Genomic DNA, 25863 nt, shown 5'->3' with positions numbered 1-25863 from the left:
ACGTGATTTAATTAGGATGCTCGCGGGACCACGTAATTTGAACGTTTCCAGGAACGTATAATCGAGATTCTACTGTATTCACCTAAATTACCAGCAGACCATAAATAATTAATTTACCTGTTGTCATTTGAGCTGCTTTATAAAAATCCATTACTTTTTTTTTTGCCACACTCCTACAACTTATTTTCTTCCTTATGTCTATTTTGAGCTTTCTAATTACAAGAATGTCTGAAAAATCTGTATCGTCCTCTTGCTCCAAGATTTCCATCAACATTTCCTTGAGCCGACTCCAATGCGGTCTGAACCGGTACGCGATTGTGAGGCACTCTTCTTACCCATCCCCCTCACTTTCACTAATTACTTCGCAGCTGACTGCAGAGTTCCCGTTCGTGCTTTTATTTACTATTTCGTCATCAGTTAAAATGTGATGTCCAGGCAATACATCATCAGTATGAAGCCACTCCTCAATGTTACTTTAATCCACTTGTCCAAAATAAATGTTATTTTCAATAGTCTTCAGGATATCTTTGATCATCAATCTTTCATTTTCATCTCCATCAAAATCGTCGGCGAGCTCTTCAACATCAACATACAATTTTCTCCACGGTCGATTGATGTTCTGAGCAGTTACTAGATCCCGTGATTACTGGGCAAGATAAAGCGCTTCTTTATGAATGAGTTTTTTTCCAGAACTCGACCATCAATGTTTCTTCGGAAAGTAAGAGGCCTAGCAATTACCACTTACCCAGTCTTCCCATAAATACTGTCCCAACTTTTGAGGGAGCAGCTATAAAACCGGTATCGTGAGGCGTTAGTCATTGTTGGTTGAGCTGCAGAAGTGTACAGTTGTCAGTTTGAAGTTTTCAAGATGGAATGGGGGGAGTATGAGAATCGTGTGGCCGTGATAGCATTACACAAGGTAGGGAAATCACCAGGGGAGATTTTCAGAACCCTCCAGAAGCTGAAAATTTGTTTACCACACTAAAAATAGATTTGTTGAGGTTGGAACTGTGGGATATTGCCCGCGGCAAAGAAGACCATGCACAGTACGAACGCCAGAACTCATCAAAGCAGTGGCGGCTCGTGTGCGACGAAATCCGGTAAGGAGACAGTCAGTGATGGCTCGTGAGTTACAGATATCAAAAATGTCTCTCTCGCACGTTAAGCATTGACCTGGGGCTCCATGCTTACAAACGACGCAAAGGACATCTCCTGACAAATGAACTGAAGCGCCAGAGACTCCTAAAATCACACTGCTTACTTAAGCGTTACGCGGCTGATGGTATGTACGACAGGGTATATGCCCATTCCTCTAGAGAAGCTGGTGAAAAGGCTCCAAGGATCCAGAGGGGTCATCTTCCCTCATAAGTTATGGTGTGGTGGGGTGTTAGCTTTGATATCACAACGGAGCTCCATTTCTGTGAAAAGGGAGTCAAAACTTCAGCTAAAATGTCGTAGGAGACAGTGCTTGAGGGACTGGTCAATAATCTCAACAACACCCCCTTCCATGGACGGAACTGGAGCTTCCAGCAGGACTCAGCCCCAGTGCACAAGGCACGGGCAACCCAGCAGTGGTTAGAGGCAAATGTTCTCGATTTCATTTCCACTTCAGATTGGCCGTCTGGAAGTCCAGATTTAAACCCTTTGGACTGCAAATTGTAGTCCAAGCTTCAGGAGATTGCTTGCAAGAAAATACATTCCAATATTGAAAGCTTAAAGCAGTCTGTTCAGAAGGCAGTTGCAGAATTTCCAGTTGATATGTTGCGTAATGCCATTGATGAGTGGCCACAAAGACTTAATGCCTATGTGCGTGCAAATGGTGGCCATTTTGAATAATTATTTGTGGTTGTGGTTCATAATGCATCTATGTAACACTTGTTATTAGGATATTAAAATATCTCTAACCATTTTGTGTCAGTTTACTTAAACGTTTGTGACAGTATTTATGGTATGACTATGTATAATGCTTTTTACAATGCTTAGTAAAGCTAAAGGTTCCACCTATTCAATACGTTATCGTAATGGTCTATTTAGAACATCACATATTTATTTAACTTATCATGAAATATATCTTTGGTACTGGTTTCGGCAATCCACTATGCCATCATCAGCCATTGAGTTTTTTATTGCAAGGAACATTCAAAAATTTAAAAATATGTAATAGCAAGTCCTATTCTTACATGAAAAACATTAAAAATATAGCTAAATAGCATAGGCCCATTGTACTATACAAATAACATGTCTTTTTTGAAAAATACAATATTATTTAGTGCATCTAAAATTATTTTATATATAATTGGCAAAGTCTATGATTTGGTATACCTTATGTACAATAGAATCATGTAAAATTGATAAAAGACTCTACTTTTTGCCATTTAACCAGTTTTTAAAACAAAAGTCCTATTTTACATGGAAAATATTAAAACTTGGCTAGTTAGTATTAACCCTTTTTTTATGTTATACAAGTAACATGTTTTGTTAAAAAATATAGTATCTTTTCGTGCGTCTAGAATTGTTTTTTAGGTGCTTAAAAAGACTATGGTTTGATATAGTTGATACACAGGAAATTTGATGTTTCTATAAAAACCTCTGTCATTTTTAACACAGTTTCTTAGTTCCTCATAATATGCGACTTATACTGTTTTAGATAATAAATACAGGTTCTTCTTCCTTAAAACTTATTGAAACAACAGTCTGTTTGACTATGTAAGTCCTGATGTGTTTTTTCTTGTTTGAGTATTTGAACCTTGCTTCTAGTATTTTCCAATGTAAATAACCGTGTGGCTGAGGCCAAAACTATGGTTAAGATCTTGAATATTATTTTATGTGCCAGATGGAAATGGGCCGTAATACTAAATATGTATAATGCGCCTTCAAGGTTGCGATGACGCCTTGCTCCATCGGTTGAATTAATGAAGTTACATTAGATGGCAAATAGGAAACAAAAATGTTTCCATCCTCTGATTTCAACTCTGTATCAACAGGGTCAGAGGGTGCATTGCCTTTAATGGCAAGCCTTTGGACGCCAGGAAATCTCGAACCCACAGAAGGAACTAATTATGTAACAAAGTCCTGAAAATGTCGCATGTCATCCATGCAGATTTGTTATGACAATCTACTGGGAAATATTTCATCACTGTTCCTTTGAAAGAACACAGATTTTTTGCTTTACCAACAACATCTAATTTTCATTTATGGTCGCCACTAGCGTTCGCACAGCACAAGATGGTAATGCTCTCTTTACTAGATTTGTGACCAGGAGCTGATTTCTCTTCAGCAGCTGCTACTGTTTCACTGGATAAGCACTTCCAATAAAGTCCAGTTTCATCGGCATTGTACACTTGACTTGGAACGAAATTGTATCTCTCAGTTATGTGCTTAAACTCGTATCTAAAGTTTTCTGCTGCACTGTGTCACTAACGTTTTCTCCTTCGATGTTTAATTCTTGAATGCCATGCCTGTCCTTAAATCTCTGTAGCCAACCATTGGACGCTGGTGAGGACCCTGAGAGCCCCATCTTTTCGTGAAAAATTTGTGTCTACCGACACAAGAGCCGGGCTGAGTGGCTCAGACGATTGAGGCGATGGCCTTGGTAGCCCAACTTGGCAGGTTCGATCGTAGCTCAGTCTGGTGGTATTTGAAGGTGCTCAAATACGTCAGCTGCGCGTCGGTAGCTACACCTTCGCCTCTCTTTTGCTGAAACCACGTGAATAACGCAGCACCCACTTCTTTTAAAGATGATGTTTTCGTTGTTTTTCTTTTAGTGAGTCCATGCCAACTGTCAGAACTTGCTGCGAACTGCAACACTGTCTTTATTCTTCATTATGTCCCGCACTGTTGTCACACCCACAGCAAACTCTGATGCTAAATTTGAGAGTAGTTCACCTTTCTTTAACCATTTGATTATATTAACTTTATTTTGTATCGTTAAAACTACAAGTTTTCTTTTTACTGCAGATTTTGATCTCAACATTTCTCGGCTGTTAGAACGGAAAATAAATGTTCAACTTTATCAGTCACTCTCACATTTCCTTACTTTGCACTACAATACAAAATGTAGCCAATCTGTCTACTAATAGCAGAGGTTGACTATGACGGACCACTAGGCTTGTTTCCGATTCCTGTGCATTGTGAATTATTTACGATGCAGTAGCCTCTGGTAAAAATATAACGTTGACAGAGAATGATATGAAAGATCTACGTACGGTACTCAGAGATGTTACACGCTACCAAATAAGTTGTAGATATCATTCCGAAGTAGAAATGACCAGCATACCGTGCTCTACGCTCCGTGGACTGGGAGAGGGCACACTGCAGTACATTCATCAACAGTGGAATGGATAATAAAGTTTGTGACTTGAATTTGAATAGCATCCCTCTTCTTTTGTAACAGTTAAAAGTTAAATAATTTTACATAACATAAAATTACATAGTAAAAAAATGTATGAAGTCATGTCTCCAGTGTCGATTGCCGGTCTACGCAATTCATCACATATTAAGACGTTCACTACCGGCTCCTCAGCGGGTGCTTTAAACCTCCAGCCCAGCCTTTTTAAACCTCAGCTCTATAGCGCACTATGTTACATTAAATGTTACTCTAAGAAAACTATCATAAGTACAACATTGAAATTTTCAACATACCTTTAGGATAACTAGTAGTGCTTCCCCTCATAATGACTGCTGTCGCTAAAGTGCAAGAACGGCAAAATGTTTTCAAACCGGGTTCGAGCCATTGTTTTCGAAAAAATTGGCGACCCGAAAATAATGTCCTCTGTCCAGTACATTTTCAAATCTTGTTTTTGAATTATTCCTGTTACAAACATTAGTCCTAAAAACTTTTCATCTCATTTATGTCAACCGGTTTCCACGTCCGAAATATAGAATGTTTAGTGAAAGGACGCGGCGCTGCACTAATAACTTGTTCTGCGTAAAGGTTTGTCTGATCGCGTATATATTCAAGGAAATCGTCATTTACAAATAAATGACAAAAGACATATTTTCGTTGCTATCTTCGATCTCAACATTTAATCCTACCCGGCAGTGAAATTGATTGGAGGCGGGCAATAAGACGGATGCTTATCGGTTATTTGAATGTACTGAATTTCACTTTGCCCATAGTCTGGTATGTCATCATCGGAATTGTTATCGCTATCACTGAAATCAGGGATGAGTTCATCACCGGAATCATCGTTCAGTAGTATGTCTTCAATTTCCTCACTTCGAATACTGTCTTTGTAACTCGTCATCTTCTCAAGACATAAAAACTCACTTCACTACAAACCCTCACAAGAATATCACGACTGGCTTGGGTCTGTGTTTACTCAAAGAAAAAAAGAAGGAAAGCATTGAAATGTACCCTCTGGTCAGTTAGTCAGGGCGAGGGACTGGTCATTTATATGCCATCTTTGTTTTTCACCACGAACTACGACTTCATGCGAATTTTGCGCTAAATTCAACGATGATTACATCGCGCGGCCTTAAACGCCTTAACTTGGATACGGTCCCGCACATAGGCAGCTTTTAAACGCCTTAAGGCATCTACGGGAGTGAATGTGTTAACTGAAAAACCAACTGAATAGACCTACATGTATAAATCCTTGCAAACAATAAACACATTAAGACAGAAAATATTATTTTGAACTTGGTCCAGCCTTAAAGAAATCAGATAGTTTGGCTTGTTTCACTTTTCTTGTGTTATGAGTATAAACCTCCTTTTGCAGAGTTAGGAATGAATTCAAAGCATTTTCACTACAACTACACACATTGATTGCACTTACCACTTCACTCAGTTCAGGTGTTTCAAGATTCCATCACTGTCACTATCGCTTGTAGCTGGTCCATCACCACCGCGTTGGCGTACATCAGCAATAATCTCTTCATCTGGTAGCTCTCCACATACAGCCAGATTATCATCAAAATGTACAAAAGCATCGAACTCTACACCCTCCGGTAGCGTTAGCTCATTGTCAGACAAAACTTCGTCCCCATAATTATCATTAGAGGCAGCCTCTTCTAGTATAAGACACCAGTTTCGCGGAAACAGTTGCTGATTGTGGAGGATGACACCTGCTTCCAGGCAGCCGAAATAAAGTCCATGACTTGTAGCAAATTAATGGAGAGAGAGGTTCATTTCCTGCATCACTCAGTGTTATTAAATGTCGAACCAGCATTTTTCAATAATGCGCTTTGAAATTTCCAATGATGCCCAAATCAAGCGGTTATAGAACACTGGTACAGTTAGGAGGGAAAAATTCAATTCCAACATTCTCCAGAACAATTTGAGGTTGATGTGCTGCAGGATCTTCTTCTGTTTCTTTTTCATTTTAATGTCCAGTTTTTTCAACCACTGTTCAATTGGATTCATATTCCATAGGTTTTGTTTTTGCACCCTTAAAACACCTCGGATTCTTCGATTTTCCTATCACAAGTGCAGGAAATTTGTCAGATCCATCTGCATTGGTGGTGAGAAGTACTGTTACACGAATTTTACTTTTCTTCCCTCTATGGCATGAGACCTTTTTTCAGCTAATGTTTTATTTTGAAGGAGATTGTAAAATAGGCCGGTCTCATCACAGTTGTGAATGTTTGGAGGCTGATAATCACTTACGATACCCAGCAGAACCTCTTCTTTCCAATGTTGCACCGTGACATCGTCCACAGATTTGGATGTACAATATAACTATTATAATAGTTTATTTAAATCCGCCTTGATCAATACACTCATTAAATGAAAGAAACATTATTTATTAAACCATACATGTTTCGGGAAATCTCAACCATTCCCTTCATCAGTGGTTAGATCAAAGAATAACATAATATGACACAATCAGCAAAGGCGGATTTAAATAATCTATTATAATAGTTATATTGTACATTCAGACCAGTCAATATGGACCAAACACAATATTAACCTATCATGGTTAAGTTTATTAACACAGATTTGGAGTCACCCCAAATTGTTCCTCCTGTGATTCCTTGATGATCTTTAAATCCTTGCAGCCATTCTGATGAAGCCTTGAAAACATCAGTGATACTCATCATTTTAGCTACATCTATCGCCTTTGCCTTCAGCATGTTGCCACTAATTGGTAGAGCTGCAGCCTGCTTTTTCTGGAACCATGTGAAAAGTGATTTCTCGAAATCTGCGTACCATCCTTCTTCCTGATGGCTGAGCTTTGCTGATTTAAAACCCAGTTTTAAGAACTCATCCAAAATAGCTTTTCTTTTACTGATGACTGTACACAGCGCGGTCTAAGCAATCCTTAAGTCTGAAGCAATTTCAGTCTTTGTTTTGTGTGGATTAGCGTCCTTTTTCTGTTCTCCATGGCTAATCAAAAGCAACTGAATGACAAAACTACTGTTCAACAGTGAACACCAGATACCGGCGCCATGGACATTTTACTTCTCCGTTGTTCCCACGAAAGAAATTCTAATATTCAAACAAATTTACTTTATTTTCTTTAGTTTCTGCACCGAAACTGCCCACTTTGTTTATAATGTATCTTAATCTTTGGCGGCGTGTCAAAAACGTCAAAGGTTGAGGAGGAGCAAAGGGGACTTGCCTTTGTTAAGCCGCTAGTATGTAAGGGTCAACAATGTCACTTGGCGAAACTCTTTGTATTCTGTTTCAGCACCGAAACCCAATAGTTCTATTTCCGCCTACGCCGACAAAGAGGAAACTTCATAAATACAGTAGTTTCTTTAAAAATAGCACTTCTCTTTACAATTACGCAAAACTCAGTTATATTTCACTGACACTTAATACGTATAAAAGCAAATTACGCATAAACGGATTACGTATAAACAAGGTTTAATTAACAAGCTTTTAAGTTATATTTTGCCGGGACCTAAAGGAAATTACATACAAATACGAATATCGTAGAACAGAGTTATGTATAAAGCAGGTTCAAGTGTATAATGGTCCCTATGGGAATCAACATCTGTATCAGTAACTATTGTACGTTATGCTCATGGACTCAGGAGTCGAAGAGTTAATGTATAGTTGCTCCAAAACAGAATACTGTATAGATACCTTGACATCAACAGCCGGGCTGAGTGGGTCAGACGGTTGAGGCAATGTCCTTGTAACCCCAACTTGGCAGGTTCGATCCTAGCTCAATCCGGTGGTATTTGAAGGTGCTCAAATACGTCAGCCTTGTCGGTAGATTTACTGGCTCGTAAAAGAACTCCTGCTAGGCAAAATTTCGGCACCTTGGCGTCTCCGAAAACCGTCAAAGCGGTAGTGGGACGTAAAACCAACAACATTATTATTGTTGTTTTTGTTGTTGTTGTTATTATTATTATTATTATTATTATTATTATTATTAACAGCAAGAGTACGCTCATTCAGTTTTGGAGTGACTGTACATTGCTTTTAAAAAGGTCAAGAATTTTTTTTGCGATGGATAATCCGCAGAATTGTTAATCGAGGGACGGATAATCAAGGTATTCCTGTAAACAGTTTGGATTATGAAATTGAGATTGAGTATATTTTAGGGCACTCTTATAAACCCTAGCAGTCAAGCAAAATATGGCCTGGATTTTCAAATAGGACTGAAGCTCTGGGATCAAGTAAACAATTCAAATACTGATTAGACTTAATAAAACACCAATAGACTAGTATAGTTCTGTAAAACCAACATTAAGATCTTTTTACAGATTTCAGTAAGTTCAGGTAACAAATCACTCAGTTGTCCCAATATCAATGTCAGAATCCTCTGGTACTATGCTGCTCGTTTCCAGATTTAGGTAAAAATTGTGGCATTCCGTGTGAATTAGTGGTAGAAGACTTAGTAGATCCTGCTTAAGAGGATTGATGGGCAGTGGACCATTGTAATATTTCATCAGCTAGAGCATCGGGCGTTTGTCCAGTCGGGATCACCAGAAGTTCTCATCACCACATGAATTTTTTAATAGTATTATACATCGTCCATTTAATTTCTAGCCGTTTCACTTTCCTGGCCTCCCTGTTGGTACTCCTTTGTATCATTTGTTACAGAGTTGCTAATATGATAAGAGTTTGAGGGATGTTCCACCATTCAACACACCGTAAAATATATTAAATTAATTGGACGAAGACCTGTTTCGACTCCCTTGGAGCCATCGTCAGTTCTTGTTGAATATCAAATCAAGGGGAATCTGATAACTATCATTAGGGTTGCCTACATACAATTCGATTGGTTGACATAAGACATCATAATAAAAAATTATACACATAATGGCGAATGCCTAAAACCATATCAATGGGTTGCAAAACATACACCTTGAATTGTAAAGTACACATGATATGCAATACTTGGAACTTTAAAAAGTTCTTAGTTTTGGTTTAAACTGTCATGTGTTTATGGAACACGGAACACTGGAAACATATGCACTGGTTGAAAATATATACAAATCAACATGAAACACATATATGATATGAAACACATAACCTACGAGAGTTGCTAACATGTAACTAAGAAATTTTCACATATGGCATAAAGGAGAAATTGGTAATGTAAACATCAAATTATCTGATATACAGTAGAACCTCGATAATTCGAAATCGGTTAATTCAAAATCCCGCCTAATTCGAAGAAGCTCTCGTTCCTGGAAACATGAGATACAGTTTTGCATTTTATTTCAATTGTTTAATTCGAAATACGGATAATTCGTAATTCGAACTACAATGTCGGCCCCATTACCGAAATTAAGACTTTTAATTCGAAACTGCCTTTACATTTTAAAACAATAGTACATTACAGAGTAATTTCAACTCGAAATTTATCCGCTGCGCGTCATAATAGAAGGCGCGTTCCGGAACGTGGAGGGGTAGCTTTCCGCATTTACACTCACTTCGGTGGGTCTACAGTGCGCTTCATGATTGCTAAGTTGAATGAAATCGGAATTCTTTTGTATTCAACCTTTTAAGAAATGCCGTAATATCATGCAACAGGCAGTGTGCTGGAAAACAGAATCCGCGAACACTGGCGATACCAACAGTTGACGAATAAACGTGGCTCATATAATAAATTCGTACGCACCGAACAATATTTTCATTGCCGGTGAAACTGCATTGCTTTATTTTAATGCGAGCCCAAACGGTCTTATGGTTTTAAAGGAGAAATTGCCAGCCGGGAAATCGTACAAGGGTGAGGGATGGGGGTCATAGTAGTGCACATGGATGCGAGATACTTTATCGCCTCGCCATAGGAGAATTCGATAAGCTACAATGTTTTAAGGGCGTCGGGCACTTTCCATGCCAGTACAAAGCATCTAAAAATGCAAACAGTACAGAAATCCAAAAAATAATGCATTTACACAGGGGAACCGGCCTAATTTATCCTCGTCTTTGAATTGTGCGATTTTTTTCTTTCGTTGCGTGAGGTTATGTTTGTCAGTGATTTATCCAAGTGCATTATTTGAACATTGTAAATGCACCTTGTTGGATACATTTCGGAAATCGTTTTTTCCATGGCATTTGAAAGGTTTAAACTGTGAATCGAGGTGATTGCATGTATTAATGGGTCTTAGAATACTTTGTTACGCTGCAAGTGTTTACATTTCTGACGTGCGAGAGAAGTGCCATGGCGGGAAATCGTCCGCGGATAGTCATAGGAAAGTTCGATTTTAAGAGCATCAGTTACTTTCTGTGTAAATACAAGGCATCTAAAATGCATACTGTATAGTAATCCAATTAATAAAGCACTTGCACATGGGAGCCAGCATAAATTTCTCCTCGTCTTTGAATCTTTTTTTTTCTTTCTTTCGATGCGTGAGGTTATGTTTACCAGTGAGATATCCGAGTGCATTATTTGAATACTGTAATTGCACCTTCTTGGATACATTTAGGAAATAGTTCTTTTTTCATGGCATTTGAAAGGTATAAACTGTGAATCAAGGTTAACTGCATGCTATAATAGGCCTTAGAATATTTTGTAACGCGGCAAGGGTTGGTACTTCTGAATTGCGAATTGGCGGTTAATTCGAAATCACGTAATTCGAAGTCAGATTTTTGAGTCCCAACGACTTCGAATTAACGAGGTTTTACTGTAGTATTATGGAACAAACAGACTAGGTTAGCAAATGATTAACACATTTCATGAACTTGAAATGTCTTGTCTGCTGCGAAAGGATGCCAGAACCTGATGTGTGCAACTTACAGCTGCGAAAGGATGCCAGAACCTGATGTGTGCAACTTACAGGGTTCTACACCTGATCAATTTCTAAGTACTGAACACATTGTAATCTCTTTTGTTAACAGCATATTCTAGAGGAACCGAAATCGCACCATGCTTAGCCATTGTGATTTTTTTGCTAGTAGCTTTACGTCGCACCGCCACAGATAGATCGTATGACGACGATAGGAAAGGCCCAGGAGTTGGAAGGAAGCGGCTGTGGACTTAATTAAGTACAGCCCCAGCATTTGCCTGTTGTGAAAATGGGAAACCACGGAAAACCATCTTCACGGCTGCCGACGGTGGGATTCAAACCCACTATCTCCCTGATGCAAGCTCACAGCCGCACACTCCTAACCACATGGCCAACTCACCTGGTATCGTATCATTGTGAAATCCGTATTGAAAGTAATATATATATATATATAAAATAGTATAAAATTTATTAATCTTCCACCTATTCAATACATTTAATCATAAAATCAAGGTTTAATCCTTATTAAAATATGAAATGGTACATGTTTTGCCCCTTTTAAAGGTATCATCAGCCATAGCATCACCTTGTGTGAAGGGTTTTTATAGTACTGGCGATCACATTCCAGTGGAGTTTGATTAGTGTCAACACTGCAGTACTTATATTTTGCTTGTTTATTTCTGTTAACTTTAAACTTCTCTATTATACAGAGCTTACATACATCTGACAGCGTGATATTTATAACTTGCGCCACAGCCTCATTCCCCCTTTTCGACCAACAAGCTAACATCAGAATGTCATAACAACTGCAAGGCACACCAACAACATAGGACTAGAGTACAACGTAAGAAGATGGCCCAATGACACCATAACAAATTCATCAAGTTGTCACTAATTTTAAAGTTTAATAATAGTTTTTAACTACCGTATTTCCCGGCATAATCGTCGCCATCGCGTAATCGTTGCATCCTTTATTTTCAATACAAAAATCGGACTTTAAACATTTAAACGCATAATCGTTGCATGTCCAAATTTAGTTCACCAATCTGGTTAAAAGGTACATGGAACTGCAATGTAAGTTGCACATGAATGCGCAATTTAATTACGTGTATGGTTAGTGGGCAATTTGGCAACACAGTCACATTTGCGAGATGTACAACATATAAATAAATAATACCGGTATATGTACGACACATGGCTTACCAGTAGGCTATCGGCAGTTTGACAATGTTTTCTCGAGACAGTGTACAATTCATTCACCCCCTACATATTATGAGTTCTCATTTGAAATACGTAAGGCTGTAAGTTATCGCTTATCGGCAGCGTCGCCAGGAAATACCGGTACCACCACACACTTGTCTTCTAGTAGACAAGAGGTGTGATAGAATTCTGCGTTATTACAACCACCTGCCCCCCGGCGCAACAGTCGCGAAGGACCTTCGCCTAGCAAGCAACCGCTGCTCAGTCTGAAGGCCTGCAGATTACGAGGTGTTGCGTGGTCGGCACGACGAATCGTCACGGCTGTTATTCTTGGCTCTCTAGACCGGGGTCGCCATCTCATCGTCAGATAGCTCCTCAATTGTAATCACATAGGTTGAGTGGATCTCGAACCAGCCCTCAGATACAGGTAAAATTCCCTGACCCGGCCGTGAATTGAACCTGGGGCCTCCGTATAAGAGGCAGTCGCGCTACCCCTACACCATGGGCCGGCTCCTGCGTTATTGCGCACAAAGTGAAATCCAAGACGATAACGCAGATTTCCACGGAATTATTCGGCTCACAGTCAGCCAAATTATTTACAATATCTCAGTTGTCATCGCTAGACTCTTATCTTACTACTACGGCATAAGTGTCCGGGCATGGGATGAAAACTTTTACCCAAGCAGTCAAGATAATTATTATCCAATGGTATTAAAGTTTATTATATAAACTTGTCAGTAATGTAATGTAAAAATCATCAATAACTGGGAAGAAATATTAACCTAGTTACCGTATGTTTAAAAGAAATTGAAAAAATGAATATTTGTTACTGACGCCTCGGAACACGGTCAACTACAGTAGATCTACACCGCGCTTGCTAGAGCGACGTATGAAGACGTCTGTGCTCCGGTTTGCGAGCTTTGCGCAAGCGCACTAGTGGTTCGCAACCAACGAGTTCAACTGATAACAAATTGTTGCATGCTTCCTTGCTGCCTAACAGTATTGGCTGCTCTGGAATGGACAGATCACAGATGCATTTATTTGTTTGTGACGGAGGTGATTACTGTAGACATGTGTGCTTGAGAATTTAAGTTTTTAATTTGTGTTTGGGGTGTTTGTAGAAATAATTTTTTTTAATAGTGAACAATTACGGAAAGTCATTTATATTGCAAAACATTTATAAGCGATTATGGGTAAATATAGAAACTATTCTGCGGGCTTCAAGCTAAGCGGAATTGCCTTCGCTGAACAGCACGGGAACAGAGCTGCAGAAAGAAAATTTTCAGTGAGTGAAAAGTTGGTGCGTGACTGGCGGAAATAAAAAACAAGCTAAAAAGCACAAACCCTTCTAGACGTGCATTTAGAGGTCCTAAAACAGGGAAGTTTCCTATAATTGACGAAGAAGTGTTTATGTACGTCAGTGAAATACGTAGCAATGGCTGCAGTGTATCATATGAAATGTTACAAATTAAGAGACGGGAGGTAGCGCGCAAACACAACATAACTCAGTTTAAGGCGAGTTGTGGCTGGATTAAGGGGTTCATGCGACGACACAATCAGTCAGGGCGAAGGAGAACAACACTTAAGCCAAAATTTGTCTGCTGATTACACGGACAAGGTTGTAAATTTTCGCCGATTTGTCATACGTTTGCGCAAGGAAACTTCGTACTTGCTTTCTCAAATCGGTAATGCCGATCAGACTCCAATCTTTTTTATATGCCTCGCAACAGCACTATTGCGCTAAAAGGATCACAGAGTGTGTTAATGAAAACCAGCGGTAGTGAGAAGTTGCGATGCACGGCAGTGCTAGCCGTTACAGCTGACGGAAGAAAGTTCCTGCCTTACATCATTTTCAAGAGGAAAACGATGCCTAAGAATATACAGTTTTCCTGTGGAAATCATCTACAAGTGCTAGCAAAGGGTTGGATGGACATAGAACGCATGCTGAACTGGGTTAAAACTGTGTGGGATAGAAGACCCGGTGCACTACTAAAACAACCAGCTCTGCTTGTTTTAGATAGTTTCCGAGGTCACCTCGTGAACTGCAACACCTCCTAAATAATGACTGAATAACGTTCTGAAGAGAACGTCATAAAGAAGTGCGCAAAAGTTAAAATAAAAACAAAGGAAGCAAAACAATGAGTAACACTTCAAAATGTAAATAAGGGAGCAAGGAAACAAAGGAAGAGTGCAGAGCCTTACCCATGAAATGAGATTAGAGGAGGGGATCACAAGGAATTGCGACGGACATAGCTCAAATGACACCAACATTAAAATTTTAAAATAAATATGTACTTGAAAGGAAATTCATGTTTACATATTATCAAATAAAAGGAATCTTAGACCACCAATACTTAAAATGAACTTGAAGGAATGAAAATTTAATTGGGATCCCTGAAAATCGGTAAAATAAATAATCTAGATATAGATAAAATTAATGGCTTTTAAAATAAAATAGTTTCTTCATTTTTAAAATAAAATCCTGGTGCACCAGACAGCTAAACTCAACAAGTTACTAAAAAGGAGTTCGTAAACAAACTTAAAATTTTAATAAAATTAACAACGAATTACTTAACAGAGGGCTTCTGACACATCCTAGTGGAAGGATCATTATCCATAAACCCCACATAACGTAAATAAAACAAAGTATGAAGATAAAAGGACTCCACGCAACCGCAGACCAAAATGAAAACACATATAGCAAGGAAATTAAAATAAAATCAACACTAATAATTTATGAACTAAATCACCCCACATAGTAGATGTGGTAATTAACAAAACACGACCCGAAATACATAATGTAATGAGGCAGGAGACACATCACAAGGAACCAAACACACGATACCTCCTCAATACCACAAAACAATCCCTCATAATATTCATAGAGGCACACACCAGCGTACACAAAACCCAACGAGACAATAATACCAAAATCAGTTGCGTAACTGCCACACTTCGATAAGATAAGCAACAACAATATGAAGAGTAGATAAGGCCAAAGCTACGATCGCTCCACACTAGGGGTACCCAAAGCCCTCAATTAAAACCCCAAAACATTACGTTGTTGATGAATTACGCCTTGAAATAAATGTAGGTATCCGTATATCATGAGGTAATAATAAATAAAACCACCCGCAGTAATGCAGAAATGTACAATATTTCCTAACCCTACCTATCGACGAAATAAAAAATCTACGAAAAAAGTAACTAATAATAATAACAATAATATAGTTTTTTTTATTTTTAAAAGGGGGTGGAGCTCATTGCAAGCGTAGTAATTAGGTCGGAACTCAAGTAACAGGAGGCCGAAACACACGAAACAAAGCACCAAACAATAATATGAGAATCACAACATCAGAGAAAATAATGTGCACTACAATAAGCACCGTAATATGGATATGAATTTTACAAATGAAACAGCACACGAATAAAACTCAGGGAAAACACACGCAGGTACATCAGAAATAAGAGTAAACCAAAGAAAAACACAAAATTTGGAAAAAGCAAGAACGAATTTTGCCGGTTACCTTGAGCAAATCCCACATTACGCTATTACACAACGTACACTTCAGGTAAAATCACTCTACCGTGGCCTAATTTCACATACAATAAAACACTTATTAAATACAGAAAATCACACCAAGAAGTAATATACACAATAATGAAACCAACGGCGTACCTACACGGTGATCAATCATGCTCAGGTAACCTACTCGTGTTATACCTAATTACTAATACACTTACATCTAAGAATATTTAAAAAAACTTACATAATACTACACACAAAGGTACTTAAAATACTGTACTAATACCACACATTTAGTCTTTCTCGCTAGGCGAGGTATACCCGCCGTACTTAACCGATACCAATCGGTTCAGTCATAATAATCATAATTTGAATTGTAACTTAGCCGTAAGCCATGGCGAGTTCTTCCAGACAAGCAAGTTCCACCGGCAAAAGATGCATTCCACACTCCGCCACATGGCGCGACAGTCTCGACACAGCAACACGCTCTGGCGGAGACCGCCAAACCACCCAGGTAAGTTGCTAGGCACACTCACAGATGGCGTAAAGTCCATGTATCTGTCCACCAAGTAAAGATACCTCGCAGGAGAACACCCCAAACAGTAAAATATGTGACGAAAAGTCACAATTGCCACGTTTAGACAGAGTAGTTGACCAATATTCAAACAGTTCAGAGCGGTCATGCATAAATTAACCCAAGTTTACCAGATACAAGGTTTTAGTCATCCAATACTACCAATGGTGTAGAATACCAGTTCCAAATAGACTATGGCAAAATTATCAATGACAACATCGGCACATTAGCAATAAAGGAGGGTCCAACAGTAAGATGCTTAATCCACAAAATGTCACTTGTGCGGATAGTTCACACAATTTAATAAGTGTCGAGTAGACAGTTGATTGTTCAAAGTATATGGCACAAGTAGCGTATTTTGTTAATAACGCTACAGAACGAAGTGAAGCAACTTCTCAGTAAAAATACGACAAGACAGATAGTCTCTCTTGGTGGCCTAACATCCGCTTTGCAGCCACTAGACGTATGTATTAATAAACCCTTTAAAGACCACTTACGTCGATTTTACGAGTGGATGATGAGCGGCGATCGGCAATTGATGCCCGCTGGAAATGTCAGGCGTCCACCCTTGGACTTGTTATACTCATGGGTTATGAAGTGTTGGGATCTTATAGCACCTGAACTAGTCTCCAAGAGCTTCAAAAGGACTGGGATTTCGAATGCACTAGACGGATCCGAAGATGACGCAGTGTGACAGAGAGACGAAGAATCTGATACTGGTATTAACAGCGGCGATGACGGCGCATAAGATACCGAAACCCGCGATAACGACACAGAAGATTTGGAATAAATTCTGTACCGGTAACAACAAAGCGATAATTTTTTGCAAGTGTAAAGTTTTAAGTTTAATACTCAAATTAATGACAATTAACTTAATACGTTCATTTTTATTTTCGTGTTGAAAAAATGTTCGCCGAATTGTTGCGAATAATTATGAATTTTCTTTTAGACTATTTTAATTATTTTGATGTTTAAATGGGAGTATTACATGCATCTTAAATTTGTATCAAATACAATTTAGTTGTAAATAAATTTTTTGAGTAATACAAATACTGGTATTAAAAATTCTTCGTATAATGGTCGCACCCTACTATTTTTTCGAAAATTTTGGTATAAAAAGTGCGACGATTATGCCGGAAAATACAGTAGAACTGCGGCAAAAAAGTAACTTCTATCTCTACAAGTTGCAAGCTAAAAACACTGGAACTTATATTAATTCCTTTGAAATAAAAACTAACACAAGAACATAGTGTAGTTCGAATGTTATTTCCTCATTGAGGGTCTGTTCTACCATCTGCTGGTAAAGTGGCTGGCAGCTGCCCAGGAGGTAAACTACCTGGGGGTGTATATCAGCTGGTATTTTGCCTTGCGTGCAACCACCTTGGCGCAAGCTCTGCGTAGCTACCCGGAGCTAGACACCGGTATACGGAGTTGGCTAGACTGATTTTGAGCGACTTCTCGCTTTTGAGTGTGATGCTATCTATCGTCAGATGTATGAAGCTCATTTCGATTGTCTTTATTTTCCTGTGCTTGCCCCTGTTGATTATCATCAAAAAGCCTATTAAGGGGAGTCTTATGGACGATTTATGTCAAGCTTTCGTGATTTTAATCTATGAGCTTCAGTACCTAATTGGGATTAAAATCTCGATTACATTTTCTTATGCCAGTTATAACCTGTCATGTAAGGCAGCGTTTTTAGAAAGTATTCTCATAGTAGATTGGTCAAGTCGCTCGCTCCGTAATAGAAGGTACGCAGGCTTTCTAATTTACATTTAAAAATGTACTTTCGTTCCTTGCCGTTGTTCTTAACTCCTTTTAACGCACTCCCATATAGGCCTACGTATATCAACCACATCTTCCTTACGTACTTGCCTTTGAGCATTCTATCTGCAGGTTTCTACGAATTATCTCCACAATGCTCTATTTGCAACTAGCTCTGTGACCTCGTTTAGTTCCACATACTTCCATTTATTGATAATGTATTTCATTCTAATGTTTAACTTTATGAAGATAAAATAGGAAGGTAGTGTTGAAGAACTAATCGGGGTAAATATTCATCATAAGAAGAGGAATTCGGGAATGGAATAGTTTACAATTTCTTCGAAATCATTTACAAGAAGACTATGTAAAAAACTGGTAGGGAATCTGCTACCTGGATGACAGTCCTATATGCGATATTAATCGTAACATCACTTCCTATAAGTAGCACACACATAAAGCATTTTCCTAGTAGACATAATATTGTGATTAAACATTTCAATGAAATATATTAACAAAAGAACTATGTAAAGAGGCATACAGATGAATACAATGCTAATAATGAAAATAAAAAAGATTCATCATAATGAAGACTTGAACCTGCAAACCTCGTATTATGAACTGAGCGCTTTAGCCATTATGCTATGAGGAATCTTGGGTAATTGGGATACATAGGACTACGTCATACCTCGTGTCTGAACATTGAAAAAGTAGAAAATTAAATGCCATTTGAAATTATTTCCAAATAGGTTTTGATTTTATAGCCTTTTAGAGTTTCTTTGCGAAAGCTTGACGTATAAAATGTGTTCCCTACGCTACTGATGCGAGAGGCTGATGTGACTGTTGCAACTCAAAGGAAGCATTAATGTTCAAAATCCTGCAATACAATATCGATCACTGTTACAGTATAATGCTTTTTTCAGTATACTAAGCTTATTTGAGTTGTATGTCACCAGAAATACAGCTAATAATGTTCAGCTCTCAAAACTTGCCCAGCAGGTAAAGTTTTATCGGGCCCTCGAAGTGGCCGATAAATTATGCGCCGGGTAACAACGTTTTATGCTGACGATAGCGCTACCTGGGAGTGGTCGAACGGAAACTTCCTTTTACGCGGAGGGCAAGTTACGCGCTACTTTACCAGTAGGTAGTAGAACCGGCCCTAAGTCTTATAAAATATTTTAACTTGGAGCATTACTCACTGTCATTTTGTACCATTTACCGTATAATCTCGAATACCACCTGCCACCGAATAAGGCCCGCATCTTTATTTTGAAAGAATAAAATTTTTTAAAAAGGGGTCATTATTTACAGTCTTTACTCAGACACATCAAATGATTAGAAAATACAAGTAAAAGTAAACAAACATTTCCAAAACGATATCCAACAAGTTCATTCATGATCATCACCATCACCTTCCCACAAAATGTCATCGCTGTCATCCATAGCATTAGAAATGCTACATTTCTTGAAACTCTTCCGTATGAGGTCTCCAGGCGTACAATTCCATGCAGTCAAAATCCACAAACACAACAGTTGAACTTCCGGGCGCTGAATGCGATCAGTTAGCGTCGGTGTGCGCTTATCAGCCGCCATCCATTCTGTATAGAGCTGTTTCAAGACTGCTTTAAATAGACGGTTCACGCAGACATCCAGCAGTTGTAGCATAGATGTCATCCCGTCCGGAATGACTGCTACGTCGGTTTTCCCATCCTTGATATATTTTTTCACAGCGTCTGTTGTGTGGCCGCGGCAACTGTCGAGAACAAGCAAGCCCTTTTGTCCCAATTATGCACCAGGGCGATGTTGCCTGACACACTTTACCCAGTCTTCCACAAGTGAACTGTCCATCCAGCCGGAGTTCTGAAATCTGACGATTACACCAGCGGGTAGATTTTGAGGAAGAATCTTTCGCTTGAGAACAGTGTACAGCGGCAATTTGGTTCCGTCAGCGAGAATACACAACATTGCGGTACATCATTGTTTTTCATTACCAACTGTTCTAATGGTAACACTTCGCACCTTTAACATTCATAGTCCTCTCCACTGGCATTTCAAAGTAGACTAGCGTCTGATCTGCATTGCCAGTTTGAGAAAGCAAATATGCATTTTCCTTCCGCAACCGAATTATGTGACGCTGAAACGACAATAACTTCTCATCATAGGCACCAGGAAGATGCTGTGAAATTGAGGTACGCCTTCGTACGCTCAACCCATTTCTTTTATAAAAATTACAAACCCATCCTCAGCTTGCCTTAAACCCTTCCGATGAAAGTTCCTTTGCGATCTCTAATGCCTTTAGCCGACACATTTCGGTCGACACACCCTATCCCAATTCCCGCCTTTCTGTCACACATTTATAAAGTTTTTTCAATTTCTGGAAACTGTACACTCTGTCCACAAAAAGCTCTACGATCGCCACTACATTTTAATAGCACATTTTTCTTCTTTCTCCAATCGCGAATACACGACTCTTCAATATCAAATTTCCTACAGACTGCATGATTTCCAATAATTTTGACTTCCCGAACTACTTTCAGTTTCTCCCTCGCAGTAAAAGATCGCAAACACTTTGTGGATTCCACATTGATACTCCAAGAATGTGCGTAAGACTGACGCGAAGCGCGGAAGTAGCGTATACTGAGAGCGGAGAGAACATTGTTGCCACGCTGCACTTTCGGCGATGGCCGATTTACGCACATTCAGAAAAATAAATTTCCCAAAATTTGAAATAAGACCCGCACCCAATTTTGGAAGCGGTATTTTCGGAGAGAAAAACCAGTGCGGGTGGTACTTGAGATTATACAGTAGTTTAATTAAGTCATATCTTACATTTGACTATCGCCTACATATTAAGTTAAATTCTTAAAAGTTCCTAACAAATCTTTTAAGTCATAGGTTAAAATTTAAGCAGGTACCTGGTTCGGTTTTGAGGTGATATGGCTGATGATGCCCTTTAAAAGGGGGCGAAACATGTACCATTTCATATTTTAATGAGGATTAAACCTTGATTTTACAATTAATCGTATTGAATAGGTGGAAGAAAAATAAATTTTATTTTAACTTAATAAATAAATGAATACTGGATTAGAGCCACCATATTTATTTAATGAAGCCTAGCTTTCAGCCAAATTGCATTGGCCCTCATCAGGGCATGTTAAATTCTGCTTCCGACAGTGAGCAAAGAAATTCAAAGAAACGTGGAAGTCATGACCGTACTATCCGCGGCCTACCCCATTAGTTGGACTCGAGGATCGTCGTGCTGTGATTCTAGGCATAGATATCAAGGATAATTTAATAAAAAACCACCTATTCAATACTTTCCACGTTTAATGTGGTTATTATCTACATGATTTTATGTAGACTTATTTGGTCAGGTACATGTTTCACCCATTATTTTGGGCATCTTCTGCCTGTAAACAACCTTTAGGTCAAGGTTTGGGACCTTTTTAACCAATATAAACATACCAATATATACACTATATACAATATATACATTATATACAATATATACAAACATAAGTTAATACAGTCAAGTTTTTTGGTCCTAATCTATCTAATATGAAAAATGTCCAAAACTAAAATGGATCTTCTTTTCGGTAAAGAGGATTGCATATCGGGGTTTATGTGACCCCTATATCATATTAAGTTCCTGACGTACCGTGTCTGGTGACAGGATGTGTCGTCAACAATAAGTGGAGATTTGAACTGATTGTTGCTTGTAGGTTGGTCAAGATTGAAAATATAAATTTAAATTAAATGTGTTTTAACTTGGCAGTTCTATTCTGGTTAACTTAAAATGTTCAAAAATAAAAATAAAATGAAACGGATCTTCTTTTTTAAATCATAAGTCTTGAGAACGGGTGATATTAAAACTGGGGCTTTCTCACTTTAGCCCTAAGTGCCCAAGCTCTAATTTCCTCTTGTCTTGAATCATCCTTAGAAAGCATAAGCTTTTTCATAGGATCTTTATGTTCCATAACCAAACAAAGATCATACAAAGATCATTCTTGGGTTTCTGAACTACTATGTTACTGCAAACTGGGTTACCAGGAGGAGAGTGATACAGAAATTCTCTCTAATGATTTACGACTGTCAGAGTATAATGTATGAACGTACTTCTTAGACATGCTGGTTGGGAGAAGCATGAGATCACATCTTTGTTTAGTAGGGATCTGGCCTGGCATGACAAGTGCATTTTGTTCACTGAAATTATTCATAAAGTGACTGCAAGTTTATGATCATCAAAAGGAATAGATTTTATCTCAGGCGTCTTTAATCCATTTCGGTGAATTTTAGGCTGTACCCCTTCTTTCTTGAATTGTTCCTTTAATTTTTTTAGCCTCTTGGAAGCACAAGTGAATACAAATGACAAATGACTAAGAATGACTGACACACCTCCTGCCCTCTGAAGTGATAAATTGTGTAAGTTTCTTTCCTGTCACCATTTTTTCTCTTAGTAGCTGTTGTTATTGGCTGGTTTTGTAGTAATACATTCATCGCACACTTCTCCACAGTATGAAATACACTGAAAGACTGCATCGGTATCAGAAATGTTTGGAGCAGACAGGATGTTTATTAAACCTATTACCTTTACTAAAAGTGCCAAGCTGGGGTTTATTTCATCATAAGATATCAGTCATCTTATTTTATGCTCGCGCAGCTATGAGCGAGTGTGTCGAGCCTCGCTTACGATGCGAAAAGTGGTCCCTTACATTAAGGAGTGAGGGGTAATTATTTCCACCTATTCAATACTACAAGTAGGTGAAAACAGTTACCCTCACTCCTTAATGTAAATCTGGATTCAATGTGGACTAAAAATGTTTTTGACATTAAAAAGTGGTCCCTTTTCTTAGTATTAAATAAACCTCATGTTTTAGCAGTGATTGTCAGAGGTCTTTTAAATTCACGCAGTGAGTAGATCATGGTTTAAGCAATACAGAGGTAATCAGAAGCTAAAATTCGACATTTTACTCCCTTGAGTGATTTTTTTTTTTACAATTATTTTGTGAACTGTTGACCGAGAAGTGGTCCCTTTTCACGCACACAAATATTGTTGTTTTGAGAATACCAATACATTTTTATTTCAGGCTTTTGTACTGTTCCCATCAACAACTATTTGCAGTAAACTGCCGAATTTTGTAAGGGTTTGTTTCTTTCCAAAACTGTGCCCTTGTATGCAGAGATTTATTTAGAAGTTTTCCAGTGCACTTTTAGCATACGAATTTGTTTCGGTCACTATCAAATTTCTAACTTCTTCCGTTAGAAACCGTTCGAAACAGTCAGTTGCACTCACCTCTTGTAATAATCCGTAAATGGAATTATACTATGTCGCACACTATCCCCAGGCTTAAATTTTTTCCACACAAATGTATATTCAACATTTCCTACCATCACCTTAGCTTCTGACTAATATCTTCACTTTCACTACAAGTACTAAGAAGGTATTCATCTGAAGAATGAATAGAGTCATCACAACAATCAGTAGAATCATTATCACTACTATCAGAAATACTAATATTACTTAGAGATTCACCTTCAGTGTAGTTCCTTATCTTGTCTTCAGACAAAACATCTCTTCCATTTTGTGCTTGCCATTTCTGTTTACCTCAATCAGTTGGCCAGAAATTGTACATGTAAAGTAGAGAAGATAAGGCATATTTTAGGCCTGAGACTTCATGAATACAGCTAAAAACCCTCCCACCATCTGTTGAGAATGCTGGAAAATATTTTCCAAAGAGATTACAGTACCCGAGAAATTATTGGGTGATCGCAAAATGATCACTGCAGCTAAACGAGAATTTCTCGGGCAGTGACGTTATGGGCAAGCGTGCGCCACCCAAGAATTTCTCGGGCATGTTACTGAAGAGGTTAATATTCAAAATATTAGAAATTCATAACTTGTAATTCTTATTCTTATTCTTATGCAGTTAATGGAGGTGTCTGTTAAAAAACTGGTTTTAATAGCCTATTTATGCAGTGTTTAGTAAAAAAAAATTAATATGAGATTTGAAGTTTATCAATGTGTTTTTCCTCTTTTGCAGTATATAGAGATCTTCCAGAATCTTTTGATGAAGACCGCAAGGAAGCACAACTTAAGAGAATGATCGACCTTAGAGTCAATCCAGTTGACGGTCTCACTTCGAAGTGGGACTATGAACAAGGAAAATGGAAATAAACACTATTTTAAAGTTATAGTTTTGAGTTAGATAGCATTAAAATAAAGGGACTTGGTTGACCCATCTTACTTGTACAGTAATTTATGGTTATGTATGAGAGGTCATGACAATTCTGTGTTGTGCGTCAAACAATATTGGTGCCTGGATTCAAATTGCACTTCCCTGTAATTAGTGCCTCTGTTTTAAGGATGGTTACTTCAACACCCACCATTTGGATTGAAATTTTCTGTTCCTGTATGCATTTGTGTTGAATGTGCATTGTAACTTATGATGGCGCTGTGAATACCTTAATAGTTAAGCAATAAAAGTATTGTATGTTATAAATTTCTCTGTGCTTTGTGTGTGTGTGCAAGTTAAGGTCATATTGTTGTGATTGGATGGAAATAATCACTTGATAAATCTATACAGTTCTCTGAAAACATAAATAATACATTATTGAATATTCTGTGTATCATGAAAACTCTATTTTACAGTTCTCTCCATATCAAAAGATTGTTATGAATTTAAGGCAAGTACAGAATCGGGAAAATCATAAGATCATATTTTCAGAGTATGTTATGAGTTAGCTTTAATTTACCTTATTTCCATTGTACTAAAGTATGTTTTTCATCTAAAATTTTGAGTGGGCATTAGAGTAACTTACAAGTCGTGCTGTCTTTATAAGGTCCTTCCGTAACTGGCACTGCACAGTTTCAACATTTTTTCTTTACTACACCTTTGTAGCTCTGAATGTTCTTCAGTTTTTCCTCATTGTGTATGCTGAATGTAATTAGTGCCTGTTACTACTTGGATGACCAGACAGAGAAGGGGTAAGAGTATCAAAAGAATTTTACTAGCCCTCTATAACAAAAGCATTTTGAGTTTGGCAGAGTTTCACAATTTATATGTTATATGCATGAGAAAAGACTGGCATTGTCGGAGAATGGAAAGAGTCTGTGAAATGCAGATATAAGTATTTCAGACCAGCTCTGGCTGGATAAATACTTCAATCAGTCATCACTGATCTGCAGTTAGGGTAGTCGCCAAGGTGGCAGATTTCCTATCTGTTCTTTACTTAGTCTTTTCATAAATAATTTCACAGAATTTGGAAATGTATTGAACATCTCCCTTGAAAAATTATTCCAGTCACCAACTCCTCTTGGTATAAACGAATATGTGCCCCAGTTTGTCCTCTTGAATTCCAACCTTATATTCATATTGGGATCCTTCCTACTTTTAAAAACATCATTCAGACTTCTCTACTAATGTCATTTCATGCCATCTCTCCACTGACAGCTTGGAACATACCGCTTATAATGCCAATATAGTTGGTCCGTTATTGGAAATTATAAATTTTTTCTGCTAACTCATTCCTGGTTGCCAGCGTTTCGCCTCGTGCTAATTTGGGCTCATCAGTTGGTAAATAGTACACCTACCAAGATGCATGGCTAGTGCATACCATGGTGGCCACTGGAGCCACCGGCAGTGCCAATGCACTATGCAAGACTGTCTCATTTTCA

The 25863-nt window shown here is 38.3% G+C and overlaps 1 protein-coding gene across 3 annotated transcripts in view; it reads left to right on the top strand.

The window, feature by feature from the left end:
* Positions 1-24688, top strand: part of LOC136875723 (cytochrome c oxidase subunit 4 isoform 1, mitochondrial) — a 60143-nt gene extending 35455 nt beyond the window's left edge. For all 3 annotated transcript variants that reach the window (XM_067149294.1, XM_067149293.1, XM_067149295.1), the window contains exon 4: positions 24230-24688. In XM_067149294.1, coding sequence (XP_067005395.1) covers positions 24230-24363 — 134 coding nt within the window. In that variant the 3' untranslated portion in view covers positions 24364-24688. The remainder of the gene's footprint in view (positions 1-24229) is intronic.
* The last annotated feature ends 1175 nt before the right edge of the window (positions 24689-25863 follow it).

Source organism: Anabrus simplex, chromosome 6, assembly GCF_040414725.1.
Source record: "Anabrus simplex isolate iqAnaSimp1 chromosome 6, ASM4041472v1, whole genome shotgun sequence".
In the NCBI taxonomy this organism is placed as follows: domain Eukaryota; kingdom Metazoa; phylum Arthropoda; class Insecta; order Orthoptera; family Tettigoniidae; genus Anabrus; species Anabrus simplex.
The sequence above is the reverse complement of the archived record's forward strand: the minus strand, read 5'-3'. Positions and strand labels throughout refer to the sequence as shown.